The following is a 21,815-nucleotide window of genomic DNA, read 5'->3' as shown; positions in this document are numbered from 1 at the left end:
TTCTTAAAAAATAAATTGAAATATAAAAAATATTAAAATAAATTATTGATCATCAAAATAGCCCTGATTCAATCTAGGCTACTGAAAGTTTACTGTAGTTATAATATAATACATCACAATCATGAATTTGTATGTTTCCATGTGCACGTTGTCGTTAAATTTCGTTTTTATAATGTTGTTGGAGCATTCATTTGAATTCTTTGAAATAAGCTATTAGTTTTCTCGAATTTCAGTGCTGGTCAAGATAACCACCTCTAAAAATTTAGGTGCAAAATCCATTTATTTGATGGATTTTTGAAAGCGGACACATATGAACGCATCAAAATCTTTCCCTAGTTATAAATTTTATAAAGTTAAGGTTTAAAGTAACAAAAAGTATAGAGTTCTGAATTTGGGGGAAGTTGGATTTTTCTATTCAGCAAGTGCAGGACTCTAGGAAGGTTCACATGTTATTTTTTGGAGAGAATAATACTGGCTCAGATTGTTTAAAACGCTAGAAGGAGAGCTTGCCCTAGTCTGTAACGACTCATCCCAAATATGATATAACTTTATAGAAAATGGAATTAGATATTATGAGATTATCTCATAAAGTTATAATACTTTCAGTGATTATATGTCAAATTAGATAACTTGAAGTATATCACAAAGTTCGAGTTTTTTATTTTTTTATTTTTTATTTTTTAATTCTCAATCTAATCAACGACATACTTAACTAGAGTAATTGCCTCCTTGTATTAAAAGTAAAGGATCAGAAAATAAGTTATAGATCGTATAGTATTTTAAAGCTAGGCGCTTTGCATTCCTGGCACAGATCTAGACCACAAGCATTAAACGGTGGCCCAAAGCCAAGCCAGCCACAACACCAGCGAGTGAGCAGACTAGGCCCCTAGTCATTTAGGTACATACGCACACACTAGTCTATCATTTTTCAAATGAAAAAAAATATAAAGACAATTTACTTTCAAGAGGCCAAAATTACCTTTATCTATCAAATTTCAAATGGAGAGGTTGTCATCCCATGTCATTGACTAAATTCAATGTTAAAATAGACAAATGCTCAAACTTTCTAGCACACCCCACCTTCCAATTTGACATCTTGTAAAATGATAAAATAGTCTCGTAATATACATTCCCTTTCGAAATAGATAATGGAAGTCACATTACCAATCAAAAAATGCCACTGATCAACATAATTATAGCGACCGGTAAAGGTGCGAAAACATTCGAAAGAACCACTCCAATAGGTTAAAATAACTCAAAATTCATGTACATGTAGATGCCAAGCCCCAGCCCATGTCCACCTCAAGAATGAAAGGAATGCATTTCTATGTTTGATAAGAATTTGTCTATACTTTACAACTTAGTGGGAGAGGGGTGCACCACCTTTTGAGTATCTTTGACAAAAACCCCATCCACATGACCTCAAACAACAGACCACCACCACCAACCGCCCGTGCCCCCCAAACGAACCACCATCACATGCCCACCCATCTTCCCTTTTGTTTTTTTTCTTTTTTTTGAACTTTGACTTCATTGTCCAAATTAATATCATACAGCCTACATCAAGACCATAACCACTGTTCCACACCATTGTGACTTGTTTCTCATCCAGATGAGAGAGATGATTGCCTCAACCCGAAGCCCTACTGACAAAGAAGGCTTGGAGGAGAGCATGAGACCAAGCAAACAAGAGTGGCTATTCCCTTCCAGCAGCTCCATTTATGGTGGTTTACGGTGGTTTTCTCTCACTAATTCTCCAAAAAATGATTTCCATCTTGAATGTAATGGAATGGAAGCTCTTGACTGACGTCAGACAGTAAACAGTCAGGTCAGTCTATTTCCCCTTCCTCTACATCTGTAGGTGCAGGCATAGGAATGGGAGGGGGGGCTTCTTCTTCCTCGTCATCATCCACTTTCATGTAAAGGCCAAGTCGCTCAAGGGGGTTCATGCCACGAAGCTTAAACGAGCCCAAGCCGTCTTGTGAGTGATCAGGGCTAGTCTCGTCAACCGAGCTTGGTATATGCTCTGGGGGAGCACTCCTCAACATTTCCAGGTCTTTCAAGAACTGGCAACTTTCATCGATTTCAACAGTTTTTTCCATCTGAAAAGATTAATCACAACCATTGCATTTAGCAGAGTGCAACATTGCAAGAAGGTCCAAGAATTCCGTTGGATGCTATATTAATGGCTACTTGGTATTAGCGTTAGGACCTGTACTTACCTTCTGTAAGGCCAAGCGTGCAGCCTCTCTCTCAAGTTGCCGTTTTCTTTTAGCCTCAGCCTCGGCTTCTGCCTCTGCATGTTTACGAGCCTCTTGTGCAGCTTTGGCTTCTGCTTGCAACCGTGCCCTCTCTGGTTCACAAAATTTGACAGTGCACAATTTTTTAAGTGGAAGGAAAAACATTCCAATACCCATAGACCAATAGATTACGCATGTTGCAAAACATAAAAATAAAAATAATATGCAAGTACCAAAGGCAAGATAATATACCCAAGTAGAGGGAATCATGTTGAAGAGAAACTTGCAAAACCACTAAGAGGACCAAGAGAATGGGATTCAATGTCCTAAATTGAAGCACCACAAGACAGGATGACATGCTATCTTAAGTTAACAGTGTAAAAGGAAAATCAGGAATGGAGTGACATGAGGAGCAGTTTATTTGAACTTTGAAGTAATGAGTGGCGGCAGTAGACAGAGGCATTACGTCAAATCTCACATATTTTTCATGCTCAGTTACAAGATAATAAAGGACCAGAATTTTAGAAAAAAAAAAAAAAGAGGAACAGACATTATACAATGGCATAGACACAGATGCACAAACACGCATTATTAAGTCGACTAGAAGGATTGTGCTAATACAGAATTACAAAGATTGAAACCAGGTCCTTAGTAGCATTTTACTATTTCCACACATAATAGGAGTGAAAAGAGTAGTAGTGCTTTCCATGAATAAAAGCAGAACGCAGAAAAAAAGAGATGAATATAAATGTGGCAAAGTGAAGTAGCTAGTGCACTTCTTGGTAAGGCATTACAAATGTGGAAGCTACTAGGAGGAACAGTAATTATCTAATACAAATAGTGGACGTGGACTCTTATTATTGAGATTATCAGTGAAGTAACAGGTGATATTCTAATCCTTAAGCACTTGTGTCTCCATCACATCCAATAAATCACTTCCCATTTATTCATTCTCAATCCTAGATTGTCTCCAGTGCCTCCCTCCTATCTCGTAACCTCTGCTACATCTATCTCCCTCCAATTGCCTGGCTGCTTATAAGCCTAAACCACCTTCTCTCACGTCACTTTGTCCACCCAATGATTGGATACTGATGAACCAACACACCATGGTTTTTTCATAGTCTGTGGTACTCTTGTCCCTGTATCTACATTTCTGTGTGTAAATAGGAATGCTGGATGTGGTCTCGAGATGAATATTTTCAATTTAAAACATCATCGGCAGTTGTTGCATGATCTGATATCACAATATCACAATTTCTAAACAAAATATAGCAAAAAACAAGTGCATGCCACAATCATCATCTGTGCTTTAAGTTCTAACCTTCCCTCTGCTGCCTTTCTAGTTCCTCTCGCTCACGACGAAGTTTCTCAGGATCCCCCTTTTCCTGTTACAAAAATCACACATATTCACATATCCATATGACAAGATCAGTTGTTCCTAGAAATGTCAAAAAGAAGTCAATGCAACTGTGACTGACCTGATCACGGGTCTTCTCCCGAGCTTTAAGGATAGTGTCCGCAAAGCGGCTCCTTAACAAGGCTGCCCGCAAAAGTTTTTCTGGGGAGACCTGTCTCTCAGATGGAGCATTCTCCCCTAAAAATGTTCATAGTGAAAAAATAAGGTGATGCACTGGAATGAAATGCCTAATATCCACCACCCCAATTTCTTCTGAGAACTCATGCTTACCCTCACGACGGCCATCTGATTCTACCGAAGCTGGCTTTCTATTGGTAATTTGTTCAAGTTCATCTAACTCACTCACGGATCCTACAAGTGAGAGGAAGTAGTATATTCAGATGCATAGAAGCTCTTTTTTTTTCTTTTTTCTTTTTTTTTTTGAGAAAGTTAACTTTGAATTGAAAAGTAGACTGTACAAAGTGCAAAAGTTAGCCTCCCAGAAATGGGAGCAGGATACCAAATCACCAAGGCGGAAATAAAATCTCTCTCTCTCTCTCTCTCTCTCTCTCTCTCTCTCTCTCTCTCTCTCTCTCACTCACACACACACACACAGAAAGTAATGCCAATTATAAGCGACATACGGTTTCCATCATTTGTTTCTGCATCATCTTTTTCAGTCTGGCCATGCTGTGCTCCCTGTTAAGTAGAGAAAGCATTTATCATGTGACATATTAGACAAAATCTTTTGAAATCAACAAAAATAGATAGAAAGAGATTCCCAAAAACAGCATCTGGATAATCCCATGCAACAATTGTCATTCAATCCTCCATTTAGTAAAACATTACATTATTCCAGCTCAACAAATTGCAATAGTAACTTCAAAACAATGAGGCATATCTAGAATTGACCTTAGCAGCTCTTCCAGGAGAGGAGATTTTAGCCCCATCTGATTCACTTCCAGAAGAACTTCCCGAGTCCGAATCTGCACATGCACGGAGAAAACAATGAAACAAGGAACAATATGAACCCCTAGCTTCTTAAGTGTAAGACACACAAGCCTAAAACAATAACAAGAAATCGCAAGGCTACATTTTTAAGTGGAGCGGGTTACTCAGGTAATAGTCAACAAATTTGATGCCAACAAATACATTATAAAGAAAATGTGTAGTGTACAATGAGACTATTTACTTTGGTATAAGAGGTCACAATCATCATTGACCAATAGATTTGAAATCAGTTGGTTAAGGTTGTATCATTGTTTGGGCACAAAGTCCAAAATAAAATTTCTCGAATGTTGTGACACTTACATCCATTGGACTTCACATGCAATGGCTAAAAGTGATTGCAACCTCCTTGTACCAAAAATTAATGGTCTCATTAGTATACAATCCCTTACATAAATCATGTTCCGAAGCAAACAGAATGTACCTAAGTAGGCATGCGGCTAAACTAAGTGAGACATGAGGGGAAGCTCAATTTTGGTAAAATGTGATCTTCGGAACTGGCAATTCTTTTTCCAAGATTTGACGTGTACATGTTTCAAGTTACAACTATAGTTCAGTCCTTACATTTTTTATTCTTTTGTTTCCTCAACATTCTCAATGAAATTCCCCTAGTGTTCCTCAAGTATCCCAACTGTTTTAAGCCAAGTATCTCATACACTTCCTTGACCTTCCATACCTTTTAACCTCTCCTTTACATTTACCAGCTACATTGTTCCATATATACATTGCGACCAAATTTTCCTAACATGCTTCCTGAATCAATATTCTGATCCACTTTACCTTCAGGCAACATGCCTCATATGGCATCAATAGATGGTCATGTAACCAAGAAATCTAAAATCAAGCAACAATGAACAACCATTATGTATTAGGAAACTTATTTCTTGGTGTAACTATCAATGTAATGTTTAACAAAATTCATTTTAAAACTAATACTTACTTCTCAAAAATAGTGCCACAGTTCTTGGTAACGCTCAAGCCACTTGTGTTATAAATTATCCCAGAAACTCCCACATATATTTCATGTTTTAAATGATTTTCCCTTAGGGTTTCATACATATATGTGTGTGTCGTGTGTGTGTGTATACACACACATATGCATATATCCATATATACATACATATATATAACGGACAAGTATTTGTCAAGTCAGCCAACTCATGTCTTCTCGAAGGATTTAGGACCCAAAACTAGGGCTGATAACGGGCCGGGCTGTATCCACCCAAGCCCGACCTGAATTCTTCTCTCATGTCTAAGCCGAGCCCCGCCCAGCTCCGAATATTATCCCCAAACAAGGCCTGAAATAGGGCCCACATTAGTTGATTGAAGCCCAAGTCAGCCTGAGTTCCAAGTAGACACAGTCTTAGTCCTCCATGAACCAAATACTTTGGTTCTTGTAAATCCTGACCTATTCCATTTTCTTTACCCTCTTCAATGAGGGACTAGTCACAGCTTTCTCTTCTGTGTGCCCAAGATGTAGTGTGACAGAAACCTGTAGCCTTCCCGAAGTCATGCTATTAAAATGTAGGGCAGAGAGGCTTAAAGAAAAAGCAGAACGAAGAGTGGGTGCTGTTCCGGTGAAGGGGTTAAGAGACCTTCCCAGTCCCGAGGTTTGTTGTGTCATCATCTGCTAGCACCACAGGTGAGTGAAAGGTGGAAGAGAGTCTCAAGTATTAACTCTAGCAATGGAATTAGTTGAGGAGGAGACGGCAAAAAAGGACGGTTAGGGGAAGAGAAGGAGAGAGGGCGCGGAGATAAGCTATGGGGAGATATAAAAGTTAAGTTTTTGGCTAGAGAAGGAGGCTATGTAGAGAGATGAAAGAAAGGAGGGAGGGAATATCATAAAGAGAGCAGGTAAGATGAGAGCTATGAATGTAATAAAAAAGGGACAAATAAGCTAGAAAATATTGATATATTTCTAATTATTTATTAAAATAAGGTTGACCTTCATTTTTGTTTTCTAGTATATAGCTTCTTTTACTTCTTCAGTTTTAGTTGCCTCTTTCTTCCCTTTCATCTTCTTCATTTTTAGTTTCCTTTTTGTTTTTTTCCTTTTCCTTTTTTTCATTTTTTTCCTTCCAAAAGTTGACCCCCAAATAGTTGGGATAAGGCTCTGATGATGATCATCATCATGATGTTTTCCAAACTTTTACACAAGATCAAATGGATGGTGAGTTATGCTCCTCAGGAAAGAGGGTACCCAAAGCCTAGTAGCACCCAACTTTTGTAATTAGGGTTGACAGGAATAGAACCGGGGAAGAAGAGAGAGTCGAGGGGAGGTTGTTGAGGAGGGTAGTTAGCTCTGACAAAGAGGGAAGGTAGAGAAGAGGGTGCTCGACGAGTACAGAGTTGGGAATAGGGGTTGCAATAGGTTGGATCGGGTAAGGGTCGACCCGAACTGGACCCGCCCCGAAACCAGCCACCCAACTCGAGTCCAGGGTTTTGGACCCGGACCTAACCCATAGGGTCCAAAAATTGGGCGTGTACCCGACTCGATTGGGTCCAAGAGAGGTCTAGGTCTAGAACTTAAAAAAACATTTCAAAAAATATTCATAAAAATATATTTCATACACACACACACATGTATATATATATATATATATACATGTGTGCGTGCGCGTGTGTGCGTATATATGCATATAATACACACATCATAAAAGTATTATACATTTCAAAAAATATTTTATATCTATATGTGCGTGCATGTATGCATATGTTCGGGTCGAGGTCGGGTTAGGATCCAAGTCCGGGTTCCGACTTGGGTCCAACGTTTCGAAAACTTGGACCCGGATTGGGTCGACCCGCTAGGTCATTGAGTCGATCAGACCTGATTGCCACCCGTAGCGAGGAATAAGGGGAGAAAGTGAGGAAGGGGGTGTTGATATTTAAAGAGAGGGTGTGAGGAGGTGAGGCTGTTGGAACTGTGGCTTCCCAGGTGCTCGACTCGTTTACAGACTATGCACCCATACTGGTCACAACGAGAATGCGGAAAAGTGGGGGACCCAATAGACAAAGTGTTCTGTTTTAAGGATCCGAACAAAGGTTGGGGATATTAGCAAAAAGGGGCCGTGAACATAGAATTTTAGGAAGGGGAAAATAGAACATTGACCAAGGTTATCTCATTAACAATCACAAAAAGGCAAGAGAGGATGAGGATTTAACAAGTGGCAAAGAAGTGTTTGAGAAAGAAAGTAGAGTTAGGGATTGTAAGAGATTTGAGAGTGAGGAGGAGGGGAGGAGGAAAGAGGAGGCTAGGAAAGAGGGGGAAGAGAGAGATGAATGAAAAGAGTGAGCTGTATAAAAGATTATTTGTCCTATTGTAAATCCTAATTCCTAAATTGTTCTTTGATGAAAAATAACATCATGCCCGTGCTTGACATAAAGAGTTTATGTCAATGACAGGGGGGCACAAAAAATCATTTTGCTTGACATAAAGAGTTTATAAGTAGAACTACTAAAAACATTTACGGTTCCCCAGAAGAAAAATTGTCATTTTTAGTAATAAGATGAGAGTTTATAAAAGTACAGGGGTAAATCAGACATTTTCCAGACCATTGTATCTCACATGTGGATAAAGATCACCACTGACTTAGTAGCTTAGCTTAAGTTTTTAAATTTGGGAATGGCATCCATAACACATAACGGTGTAAAAATCCCATAGGAGAATGTTTAATGGCTTAAACATAGAAGAACTGCTATCAACTTCTCTCACCAGATTGATAGCACAAAAGGAGCCCAAATTTTTTAAGTATAAGTCAAAGGATCAGGATGATGACGAGGCAATTATGGGGTAGTTTAATAAATTTCACTTCGCAAAAGGTAGAAGGAAACCAAAGATTATCACCACAGTTTTCAATAGCATCCCAGAGGAATGATGCATAATCTAGAAAAGGACTATGAAATGGAGGGAATGTTGAGGCCTTTGTGTCAAAACGAACTGAAACCCAAAGACTGAAGTCACTGAAAATTCTTTGAGGAATTTTTCGGGATTTTTGGGATCCTAATAAGGATGACTTCTTGAAAGATAACCAAATTAGTGGAAATGTATGCAAAACGTTAATGTCGTTGGGGATTTGGATACCTGGCTAGATGTTTAGGGGGCTGCAACTGCAGCACCATATCCCAGTTTGAGACATGAACACGCTCAGGGAGTTGTGTAGTTGCTGGTGCAGAGTCTTTGGATATCAAACATAGGGAGATGACTTTCTAGTACATGATCTCCAGGCTAATACATAGTTGGATTCCCATGTGGATGATAGGGTGAGCAGCAACGTGTTCATGCCCAGAGTGTGTTTAAAAACGTGTTCATGCCCAGAGTGTCCTTAACACTCCCACTGACCTTTGAACCCTTGAGTTGTTTATTCTATTTACTTCTCTGCACCCAATGCAACTGGGTGTAGACCTTATTTTCCAAGTGATTAGACACTGTGTCTCCATATCATGTGTAAATTGCTTCTCAATATCTATCTGAGTAATTCTGCACCAAGTGCAACTGGATGTAAACCTTATTTTTAAATTAATGAAACATTATAAAACTTAAGTGCCTCCATACTTGCCAGTCACACCTTTTCTGTAAACATTACACAAAAAATAACCCTTCAAAAAATAGCAAAAGAAAGTCTCATTAGTTCATGAGGTGAGTACTTCGATGAATAGTTGGCAAACTTGTCTAGTTTTCTCAAGACAATAGTGGCCATTAAGCAACTTAGAACAGAAGTACTCCCAATAGACATGCATAAATCTTTAGCCCAAAAAAAAAAAAAGGGTCCTAATTTCACATGCGAAAAATTCAAACCAAGGAAATATATTTCATCATAAAATACGAATAGGACAAAGAGATATGTAGATCAGCCTAACAAACATATTAATGCAAAAATTACTACCTAACATGTTTTTATTTTTTTATTTCTAGCCTACACCCTTAAAGTAAGTCCATTTAAACCTTATAAAGTCATTTCCCACAAGGCTGGTAATACGATTCCCACAAGTCCTTAGCCAACTTGTGCCCATCCTCCTTCGGACATGATTATATCCTCAGCTTGCAAACTATATTTTTGAATTTTTCCCGGCTTTCTATTGTTTTGTTATTTTTATAGACTTGATAGTTGTTCTTTTCAGAAATCATTACAACTGAAATAACTTCAGGAATAGCTTGTCATCGTCATAGATCTTATGGGGAGTCATCACTCTCACCCATATATTGCTATTCCCACCCAAAAAAGATGAGAATATTTAAAACACTGCCTGGAACTTCCACCAATGTTATGTGGGAGAGTATGGCAAGAACTTGGGTGAGAACAGCAGTTTGTGTGTGTGCCTAGATAAATAAACACACATATATCACAAAAGTGAACTTTGGCTGCATAATTGGCGTCCATCGAGATCAACATAAACATAAAACAGCACATTCCAAACAACCAATATTCAATTCCCAACCATGAATCAAGCCCAAGAAAGGTACAATAACACATCCATGCGCATACATGTGATAAACATACACGGGAACAAAAGAATCAACAGAAGTCCAAAGATGAAAATACAGCAAAAACGGACCACTAGATGAAGACCCCGAATCACTGCTCGAGGTGCTTGAACTGCTGCATTTGCTACCACGTGGGGCTGCATCCTTCTCTATCTCTACAGGCGGATAGCTAGAGACAGGTGGATCATTCCCACCAATATCAACATCCTCATCAACAGGATCATTGCCTAACGGGAAAAATAAAACAAGAAACAAAAAGAGAATTAGACAAATAAAATGTGAAACAGCATAACAACAGATAACAATCAATAATTAAAAGAGAAAAATCAAATAGAAGTGTAATGTCAACAATGCAAAATACTTATGCAAATCCACTAATGACTGACCTTTGCAAAGTGGCATTGACGAATTGCTCAGGCCAGACTCATTCAAAATCTGCACAAAAGGTTTTATAAAAAGAGGATAAAACATTTTAATAAGAATAATGCATAAAATATAAAATTAAATGATAATAAGAAAAATATAAAGATTTATCTAACAGAAAAAGAGATCGAAGTTCAGATTTTACTTCTACTTCACGAGCCTCAGCCTTCTGCTGCTGATCATGTTTCTCACAAAGGTAATCATCCAGAAGCTTCCGTAATGTGAACAATGTCTCGTCACTAAGAGAATCAATATCAACCTCAATCTCGTCTTCGCCATTTTGGTTCATATTGTTGCTATGTGTCCTCAAGAAATCAATAATATGCTCTGGCATGTCCATAGGTAATGATTCTAGATCTCTACTCAGGTTCTGTTTTTCTGTATCAGTCATTATACGTACTGCCATTGCATCATTCTCTGTTGTCTTAACCTTTTGGTCGACTAGCAAAGGCTTCCTTCGCTTCAAAGGTGGCGGTTTCTCAGCTCCATGTACTCGAAAACCCAAGTTCGCAGGCACTGAAGAAGCTGCTCTCTGAGGGTTCACGCACGCCCCAGTATTATCCTCTGCCAAAATCTTCTTCTCGATGACTTTCCATCTTGTTTCAAAAAACTTGCTCAAAGCATCCGCCATGTAGTGAACATCATTGCCACGTGGGTTATAAGTCATGGCATTCGCAAAAGTAAGCCTCACATCTGCCGCAAACCCTATAGAACTCGAATAAGACCCTGATGTCAGCTTACCCTTGATGGTTCCCAAATCCATTGGATGTTTAATAACATCGAAATAATCAGGGATGTTAAGCTTCACAACATCAACAGGATTATTGAAAACCCATCCAAACTGATGTGTCATCAGACGCTTTAGCAATGATTCACATTGTTTCATCACTGTGGCACCTGATTTCGCCTCTGTATCATGAGACTTGGCAACTTCATTCAAAGGTCCGAACTTAGCAGACACCCCACGTCTCATAGGCCGGCTTCCAAGTACCCCCAGATTCCTCTCCTTTGTCGATGAGGACACCTCTGGCTTCACTTTCTGTGCAGTTTTCTCCCTGCCATCCATACTGGTCGTTGAACTAATCTTTGCATTCTCTCTAACCCTCTTTCTCTGCCCATCACTGCAAGTACGTATATCACTCGAAGAAGACACCACCGTGACACCATTCAAAACCCTAGAAATCATCTTCTTCTGATAAACCCTGACCTGTTCAAGCTCCATCTTAAGCCTTTGCACCGCGTCTTTTCGCTCAGATCGAGACATTTTGGACACAGCAAGAACCTGCAATGGCACATTAAATCCCTCGCACCGCTCCATGTTTAGGCTTATGGATTTCCTCTTCGGAGCACATGAGTCTTCTGATGCAGTCATTGCACAGTCAATGCGACCAGAGCTGCCAAAGCCTCCACTGTCTGAGTTACCAGCATTGTGGGTCCCACGAATCCCTGCCCCATCAGAATCACCAGTCGTTTCAACTGCATTCCTGTAATCTGGGATGAAATTTGTAGAGTACTTTCTCGAAAATTTCTGACTTTTACCCATCATGAACAAAGAATCACCAGAGAAATCCTTTGAGTCCTTATGCTTACTACTGCTACTACTGTAAGCTACCAGATAGGTGGACGCCATACAAACACCGGCACCTGAACATAATAGCAAAGAGTAACCACACTTTTCGTATCCAAATCTCAGGCCCGCCTTTTTCCTTTAGGGTTCCTTGGTTTTAGCTGTAACAAATAGAGCAACCCGTGTACCAGTAGAAAGTTGCAGAAAAATCCCTTGACCTAGATATCAGCCACTACAGCCCTAATGTCAGTGTGAAAATGGCCCCAACCCTAAACAAGAACCATCACCCAAAAATGAATACCTGCCGCAACAATTATATACATCACCAGGGTTTTCTCACATTCATGAATTCAACTGCTAGAATGAACCCAAGGAAGTATCGCCAGGAACCAACCCTTAAAGAACTGCACAAACCCACCAAGGATTTACTTCTCTAACGATAACTTCTCTTTTAGGGTTTTCAAGCATAAAAGAACTGCACAAACCCACAAAGTATACTTTTCTAACGATAACTTATCTCTTTTAGGGTTTTCATACATCGACGAATTCAGGTGCCGATATGAAGCCAAGAAAAATCACAGGAACCAAGCCCTAAATCCAAACCCAACGCACAAGGGAATCCAATACAATAGCCCAAAAAGAAACTTGAATCAACTTAAAATCTTAATAGGGGTGATAGCAAGGGCTAATGAATTCAATAACAAACCTGGATCCAGAAGCCCCAATGACTGACTACAGCATAAGGGAGCGGCCTTCGCTCGCTGACTGGTTGGAGAGAGAGAAAGTTGAGGTTTTAGAGAGAGAGTTGAAGAGAAAGATAGCCCTCAAGCCTTCGCACACGCGACAATAGGGACGGGTCCTTGCCCTTCTCTTCTCCTTATATAGAGCCCACTAAAGCCCCGCGTCGCCGCTGCGCTTCCACATTGAAACCGTTCGATTTTACGATCTGACGGTCATAGGCCTCTCCATTCGTGACCCTTCCTTGCTTGATCGGACGGATTGCGATTATTGGGAACTCCTACACATGCGAGCGAAAGTACAGAGGGAATCTACATGGTTCATAACCAAATAATGAGCGTAGGGAAAATAAATACTTCTTTTAACTTCTAGATATGATAGATTTATGTGGGAATGTTTTATGCTTCGTTTGGATCCTAGGGTATCCAAAATCATGTTTTTTACACTTTGAGAATATTGTATAAAAACATGTTAGGCAATTTTTGAACACATAATAATGTTCAAAACGTGGATATACAAAATTAAGAAAAAATTTGGGCTATCGAAAACATGACTTTGTGAAAGCATGAAAGAGGGAATACAATATAGAAAAAATTTTATATAAGGTGTCAACCTCATACTCTAAGGATAGGGGTCAAACGATATAGAAAAAAGTTTATATAAGGTGTCAACCTCATACTCTACAGATAGGGTTAAAGCGACATAGAAAAAAGTTTATATAAGGTGTCAACCTCATACTCTGCGGATAGGGTGCACCAAAAAAAACCTATTAGAGAAGGTTGTTCTTATTATGGGAGACCTTTAAATTGTTCATTCTAACCTCGAAATCTATAGATATGAACAACAACAACAAAAAAAATTTTTAGACAATCCATTTTCAAGATTTTCAATTGTATATAAGTGTCAACAAACATGCTTGATCATCACAAGAGCTACCCACTTTATTGAGTACAATTAATTATGCCATAACAGCCACACAAATTAGAGAGGGAAACTACTTCAAATTTTAAGTTTTAGCGAGAGAAAGTATCCTAAAATCTTACAAAGAGAAATTATATATAAAAAAAAAACTACATCAAATTTTAGATAGAGAAATTACCCTAAATTTTTTATAGAGAGAAATTATCTCAATAATTTTAGAGATACGAATTATATCATATTTGAAGTTTTAAAGAAAAAAAATGTCTTAAAATTTTAGAGAGAGAAACTATATCAAATTTTAGAGAGAAAACTACCTTAAAATTTTTAGAAACATAAATTATCTCAAAAAATTTCGAGAGAGAAAGTATATCAAATTTTAAGTATTAGATAGAGAATGTATCTTTAAATTTTAGAGAAAGAAATTTTATCAAATTTCAGAGAGAGAAACTACTCGAAATTTTTCAAAGAGAGAAATTATCTCGAAATTCGTAGAGAGAAAAACTATATAGAAATTTCAAGTTTTAAAAAGAAAAAGTATCTTAAAATTTTACAAAGAATATATATCAAATTTTAAAAAGAGAAAATACCAAAAAGTTTTTAGAGAGAGAAACTATCTCAAATTTCAATATTTAAAAAGAACATATCATAAAATTTTAAATAGTGAAACTATCAAATTTTAGAGAGAGAGAAATGACCTACAATTTTTAGAAAGATAAACTATCTCAAAATTTCAAGTTTTAGACAGAGAAAGTATCTTAAAATTTTAGATAGTGAAATTATATCAAACTTTGGAGACAGAATTACAAGAAAATTTTTAAAAACATAAGCTATCTCAAAACTTTTCGAGAGAGAAAGTATCTCAAAGTGTTAGATGGAGAAAGTATCTTTACATTTTAGAGAAGAAACTATATCAAATTTCAGAGAGAGAAATAACTCAAAATTTTTTAAAGAGAAAAATTATCTCAAAACTTTTAGAGAGAATAGAAATTTCAAGTTTTAGGGGGAAAAAAAATCTTACAATTTTACAGAGAAACTATATCTAATTTGAGAAATAGAAATTGCTTGAAAAATTTTAGAGAGAGAAACTATCTCAAATTTCAAAATTTAAAAAGAAAGTATCATAAAACTTTAGATTGTGAAACTATATCAAATTTTAGAGAGAGAAACAACTTAAAATTTTTAGAGCGAGAAATTATTTCAAAATTTCAAGTTTTAGAGAGAGAAAGTATCTTTGAATTTCAGAGAGAGAAACTATATCAAATTTTAGAGAGATAATTGCCTGAAAATTTTTAGAAACAAAAACTATCTAAAATTTTTTGAGAGAGTATTTCAAATTTTAAATATTAGATAGAGAATGTATCTTAAAATTTTAGAGAGAAACTACTCAAAATTTTTAAAGAGAAAAATTATCTCAAAATTTTTAGAGAGAGAAACTATCTAGAAATTTCAAGTTCTAGAAAGAAAAAGTATCTTAAAAGTTTATAGAGAAACTATTTCAAATTTTAGAAAGAAAAATTGGCTGAAAATTTTTAGAGAGAGAAACTATCTTAAATTTCAAGATTTAAAGAAAAAGTATCATAAACTTTTAACTAGTGAAATGATATCAAATTTTAGAGAGTGAAACAACCTAAATTTTTTAGAGAGAAAAACTAGCTCAAAATTTCAAGTTTTAGAGAGAGAAAGTATATTAAAACTTTAGAGAAAGAAACTATAACAAAATTTTAGACAGGGAGACTATCTAAAAAAGTTTAGAGTGAGAAACTATCTCAAAATTTTTAAAGAGATAAACTATTTCAAATTTCAAGTTTTAGGGAGAAAAAGTTTCTTAAATTTTAGAGAGAGAAACTACTTGAGAAAAAGTCTCTCAAATTTTTAGAGAGAGAAATTATCTCATTTTTAAGCTTTAGAGAGACAGATAGTATCTTAATATTTTAGAAAGAGAAAATGATATCAAATTTTGGGGAGAGAAATTATTTAAAATTTTTTAGAGAGAAACTCTCACAATTTTTAGAATGAATTATATCAAATTTTAGAAAGAGCAATTACCTAAAATTTCTTAGAAAGAGAAACTATCTCAAAATTTTTAGAGAAACTATCTCAAATTTTAAGTTTTAGAGAGTGAAAGTACCTAAACATTTTAGTAAGAGAAACTATATCAAATTTTAGATAGAGAAAGTAATATAAAATTTTTGAGAGAGAAACTATATCAAAATTTAGAAAGAGAGAGAGAGACTATCTAAAAAGAGAGAGAAAAAATTTCTCAAAAAAATTTAGAGAGATAAACTATCTCAAAAAATTTACAGAGAGAAATTATCTCTAATTTTAAGCATTAGATAGATAGAGAATATTAAAATTTTAGAGAGAGAAACTATATCAAATTTTGGAGAGATAAATTACTAGTTTTTAGAGATAAACTATCTCAATTCTTTTGGAGATAAATTATGTCAAATTTTAAGTGTTAGAGAGAGAAACTACATCAAAATTTAGAGAGAAACAACATAAAACGTTTTAAAGAGAGAACTATCTCAAAAAAATTATAGAGAAAAATTATATCAAATTTCAAGTTTTAGAGAGTAAATACCTGAAAATTTTGGAGAGAAACTATATCAAATTTTAGAGAGAGAAATTACCTAAAGTTTCTTAGATAAATAAATTATCTCAAAATTTTTAGAGAAGCTATCTCAAATTTTAAGTTTTAGAGAGTGAAAATATCTTAATATTTTAGTGAAAGAAATTATATCAACTTTTAGAGAGATAAACTACTTGAAAATTTCTAGAGATAGAAGCTGCCTCAAAATTTTTGGAGAGAGAAATTGTCAATTATTTGAAATTTCAAATTTTATACAGAAAGTGTCTCAAAGATTTTGGATGGAGAAACTATAATAAATTTTAATTTTTGGAGAGAAATACTCTCAAAATTTCAAATTTTGTATGGATATCATTCAAAGCCTTTTAAACAAATCCTACATGACTAACCAGGTTTTAACATAACCAAGGTTTGACATAATAAGGTTTTGATTCAAAACTTGGGTTGTCAACACTTGGAGCCAAACGAACCCTTAATCGTGCTCTTTTTTGTAGGATTATGAGGAATCATATGAATTACATAATCTATGGAAATAGAAATTTTTTTTATATAAATATACGATCCCCATGCTTTTTGTGTCTTTTGGTTTACTATTTCATTTTTGAAGTCTATTAAGTATGTGTCATGAGTTGTTTGCTACTAGATTTATCTATTGGATCCCTTTCTCTTTCAGTGTTTTCGACTATTAAATCTATATAGTTTCAGTGGTGTTGTTTAGGGTTATATTAAGGTGCTCACACTATAGAGCATTTTATAATCGTACTCATGGGGTATGACATCACTCATTTGGAGCACGCTAGTGACGTTAAATGCTCCTTGTAGGTGATGTCACACCCCATGTTAATGATATCACATCCTTTATAATGACAAAAAATACGCTTACTAAAAAATATTGTATTATAAAATAAGGGTATATAAGTATCTAAAATTTGTTTAATACAATTATAAAATGTTTTATAGTGTGAGCACCTTAACATAATGCATTTTCTTTTCATTTTTATGAGTTTAAAAAATATAATGGACCTGAACTCTTAAATGAGGTTTATATTCAATGGAGATTGATATTAATTTGGGGGATAATGAAACAGAGACATCAAATAATATTTCCTCCTATTAATGATGATGGAATGGATGATTTGGGTTACTTAATGAATTGGAGCATATTATTCCTGTGGATGGTGATGATAGTGGTTTGTTTGATGCAAGTTAGGATGCATATGAGCCTTTCATGGTGGAGCTTCTAATATCTAAATGTATTGATGCAGTCCCTCAAAAGGTTCTCTTAAAGTTGTGCTTGATTTATATAAGAAAAAATTCATATAAAGTTGCAACTTTAAAATGTAGAATTAAGGTGCACCTCAAAAATATGTTGGCAATGATTGTTTTGATGTTGGAAAGCCCTCTAACTAATCATCTCGACATCGAGATGCATGAACATGCGAAAAAACAAAGATTTCGACTCACAAAGATAATGCATCTTTTAACACATTATCTAGACCGTTTATATTCAAGATTTTCTTGTGTTTATAATTTTACTTGATTTGAACTAAATTTACAAATAACACATTCTAAGAATTTTTTACACTAAAATGACATCTTATGATAAAATTTGAAGGAGCACCTCATTTGGATGTTTAAGGTCACAACCTTATACAAACCACACCCTTTATATAATGAATATGAAAAAAAGAAAAGAAAAAATTGGGTTTCAAAGGTCAACATACTTCAAGTTATCGCTCAAAGAAAGAGAGATCGGTTATTACTCATGAATATGTAAGTCTCAAAAGAAAGCCAGAGGCATAAGAAATATAAGGGGAATTAGTCTCAAATCCCATACTAGGATGTTGAGCAAAGTATGAAGAGTCTCAGGTTTCTCTGAAGAGACTCAGTGTCTATTAATATGAATATACAGACTTGTCTTTTATAGACAAATTGCATATGACAATAATAGAAACTAAATCATAAACACTCATATTATACCCAGACTTATCATAAAATGCAAGATATGGTACATACCCTTCCCATATATATTGATTACATGTACACCTTCCATATTAACCAGATATAAAATATATATTTTCTTTTCACACTCCCCCTCAAACTCAAGTTGCTATGAGAGAGAGCAGCTGGAGTTTGAACACCAAGTCACGAAAACGAACAGTTCGATCTTAGGTGCATACTCAGATTGCTTGATCAACGAGCACAAAAATCAACAGTAGAATAGCGGCGGATTAACATGCCTCAGAAACAGAAGGCAAAAACAGAGCGACAAATAAGAGTTTCGCAATGAACAATAAAGCTTTAGATCTTCACCAGAGACAAAAAAACAATCGAAACAACTGAGAAAAACAAAATAGTACTTAGAAGGGCCAACATAACTCGAAGTGGATCTGAGACAGATTCAGCAGCTCGCGGACCATATCAGACATGATCGAGTAACAGAACAACAAACGCGATTATACAAATACAAATAGACAACGTGAAGAAAAACTCAAAAAAACCTGCTTTTTTTTTGTAAGGGGTGTTTTTAGGTGAATTTCATATGGTCAATAATAGTATCAAATCAGAGTGGCTGAGTAAGATTTCAGACGGATTTGGACCTTGGGATCAAGATCTAGAGGCAAAAATCGGCAGAGGGGTGGTTTTTCAGATGGGATAGATTGACCATTTTCATAAGTGGATTTAAGAGATTTAAGAGATAACGGGTTTTATAAGTGGTTTTTCAATGATGGTTTTCAGAGTGATTCCGATTTGAAGGATTTCAGGGTTTTTTTTTTTTAGGGGGCCAAGAATATTTTCCAGCATATCCGGTAACTAGTCAAATTTCATATGGATCTCGCTAAACACCCATAACTTGAAACCATTATAACATAAGCAACCACATCTAACAAGATAATGGATTTAGGTTTTTTTCAAACTAGAGAGAGAAAATGAAACCCCACCCCAAATAAACCACATACAAGATAATATAACATAACCACTACTATGAGTTTATGAATTTTGCACACAGGGACACCCTGTTGTCCGGAGCCTTGTAGAGATCAGATTATTCTTGGAGAAGATCCGTCCAATTGATTAAGAAACTTCATTACCAAATTATGAAACTAATGAGATCGGCTAATGATGCTCTGACGAAATTGGCTTCAAATGGGAACGATGATGCCTCCGGTGACAACAAAGATCTTTTGAAATATAGGCCAAATCCAGAACTACATGTGAATAAATTAGACTAGCCTTCCCAGGGTTGTGAACGTGTGTACCACCCACTCACATTTGCTCTTGCTTCTATGGATGAGGAGAAAACCTCAAAACAAAAAAGATTGGAGTCAAGAAAAGGGAAGGAAGCACTCAGGCAAGCTAAAAATCGTAGTTTTGTTAAAGACCTAATTGACAACTTGGAAGGATGACCTGAAGAGATTCGAGAAACAGTTGGGCATGAAAGCAATGATCTTACTAGGATGCAGGCTTGAAGAATGTCCAAGAGTATATGAAGAAGAAAACAATGACAGAGGGAACTCTAGAGAAAGCTTTAGATCTGATGTGCAAGTTAGAAGAAGATGCACCGATTAGGTGAGCAGCAAACTTGTCTTGAAAATTGACGAAAATGCCCCAAAGATGAGGAATAGACACATCGAATGTGAACCTTACTTTGATACTATATGAAGAATCTCAGGTTTCTCTGAAGAGATTCAATGTCCATTAATTGATATGAATGTATAGACTTGTCTTTTATAGATAAATTACAGATGACAATAATAGAAGCTAAATCATAAACACCTATATTATACCTAGACTTACCATAAAATCCAAGATATCATACCTACCCTTCCCATATATATTGATTATATGTACACCTTCCATATTAGCTGGATATACAACAAATACTTTCCTTTCACACCAAGCCATGATGAGAATAAAGAAAGATGGTTCAAGTACATATGGTTTATTGCAAAGCTCAAGAAAAAGCGTTGTCACCCCCTGATTTCACCATCTAAAGTTTATCTCATTCAATCACATTACAAAATTTGAGATCCCATAAGGGAAGTAATTCGTATGTATAACTTATAGGGGTTAAGTGCCCAAAGATCAGGAACATAGGGAGTACACAAGCTTGAGGTACATGAGCCTCCCTTCTATAGAGAAAAATTGCAAAAATGAAGACTAAAAAAAAAAAAAGCACAGTGTTTGGAGGAATGAAGAGGGGTTGATAGAGTCATTTACATATAAGATCCAGTTGATAAATATGGTCACATGACCAATGTACTATGGTTTGATGCAAAGTGGAGTAATACATGTGAGTTTTTAAGGTGTTTATACCAAGATCTGGGCAGGGAAGACATCGAGGTCTTATTTTTCTTGATCCATATTTTAAACTTATAATATTAATAGAAAACAATAGAGAAATGGGTCTCGACAAATTGCAACCTCTAGAAAGCGAATCTCATGGTGTTCGTCCTATAGATTGTCAGCTGCCCTGGATAAATCTCACTTAAAAGACCACAAAAAGCAATATAATACACATAAAAGAAACCAAATTTATATTAAATCTAAAATACTATGAAAAATAAGGAAAAATAGAGATTATTTAAGTTAGGTCAACAAGCCCGATACCTCGAGTCAGGACTCAGATCAGATGAATAGTCGATTGATTCTCCCTAAAACTTGAAAGAAAGACTGTTATAATAGGAAATTGAACTAAAATTGAAGGGTAAATTGAAAGACTATTTGGGGTCTTGAACTGGTTGCCTTAATAAGGCCTAAAGATTAGTCATGGCTAAGTTCCCTTGGGGTTTTGACTTGATTAAGGTTTGCGATGCTTGAAGATCGATTTCTTCTGGTCTAAGGTAATCTTAGGGTTGCTAAAATTCTAGGGTTAGGGTTCAATTTACGAGGGAAGCTGAGTACATCAGGGTTTCTGGTAGGGTGAATAAGGAGTCTAAAGGTCACAAGGCTCAAGGCTCTCTTCTCTCCTCTTCTCTCCTCTTCCAATCTAATTGAGTGATATTTAGAGACTTACCTAAACCTGATATACGACATCAAAATTTGGGTTGATCTAGATTTACTTGCCTTTTTTATGTGTGTTAAAAGCAAGGAAATTCACACAACAAAGGCAAACAATCTTATAAGAACTTGAGTTCGGATCCTCTTGTGCTTGGTTGAGTGAGCCCTATTAAACTATCCAGCTTATATGATGCCGGGGGAAAGCCCTACATCACCCTACGGGCGGATTAAGATTTGAGAGATCGAGGTAACACAAAAAACTCCACTAGGGGGGGAATATGAGCCTCCCCTATTATTTAGGGCGGAAAATGGATCGGTTGACCTATGGACATAATGGGCCGACCCGACTAGGTTTGGCATCTGGGCCCAGACCATGGACCTAATGGGTCGGGTATGGATCTACTTGATACAAACTAGACCATAGTCAAGTCTAGCTTCGAGCCCAACTTGGA

General features: G+C 36.1%; 1 protein-coding gene and 1 pseudogene across 1 annotated transcript; one reads left to right on the top strand and one right to left on the bottom strand.

The window, feature by feature from the left end:
* Positions 1-1,222: 1,222 nt before the first annotated feature.
* On the bottom strand, positions 1,223-13,007 carry LOC18435012 (transcription factor GTE9). Its single transcript, XM_006845069.4, has 10 exons — positions 10,695-13,007; positions 10,513-10,561; positions 10,198-10,353; positions 4,549-4,622; positions 4,281-4,335; positions 3,928-4,008; positions 3,719-3,834; positions 3,562-3,625; positions 2,223-2,353; positions 1,223-2,102 (listed from the first exon to the last, which is right to left on the bottom strand). The coding sequence occupies exons 1-10, from the start codon at positions 12,177-12,179 to the stop codon at positions 1,830-1,832; spliced, it is 2,484 nt and encodes an 827-aa protein (XP_006845132.1). The 5' UTR covers positions 12,180-13,007; the 3' UTR covers positions 1,223-1,829.
* Positions 13,008-18,598: 5,591 nt separating this feature from the next.
* Positions 18,599-19,832, top strand: LOC148781704 (uncharacterized; annotated as a pseudogene).
* Positions 19,833-21,815: the final 1,983 nt, after the last annotated feature.

Source organism: Amborella trichopoda, chromosome 6, assembly GCF_054954075.1.
Source record: "Amborella trichopoda isolate Santa Cruz 75 chromosome 6, AtrichopodaSantaCruz75HAP2 v2.0, whole genome shotgun sequence".
Taxonomy (NCBI): domain Eukaryota; kingdom Viridiplantae; phylum Streptophyta; class Magnoliopsida; order Amborellales; family Amborellaceae; genus Amborella; species Amborella trichopoda.
This window is presented reverse-complemented; position numbering and strand designations above follow the sequence as displayed.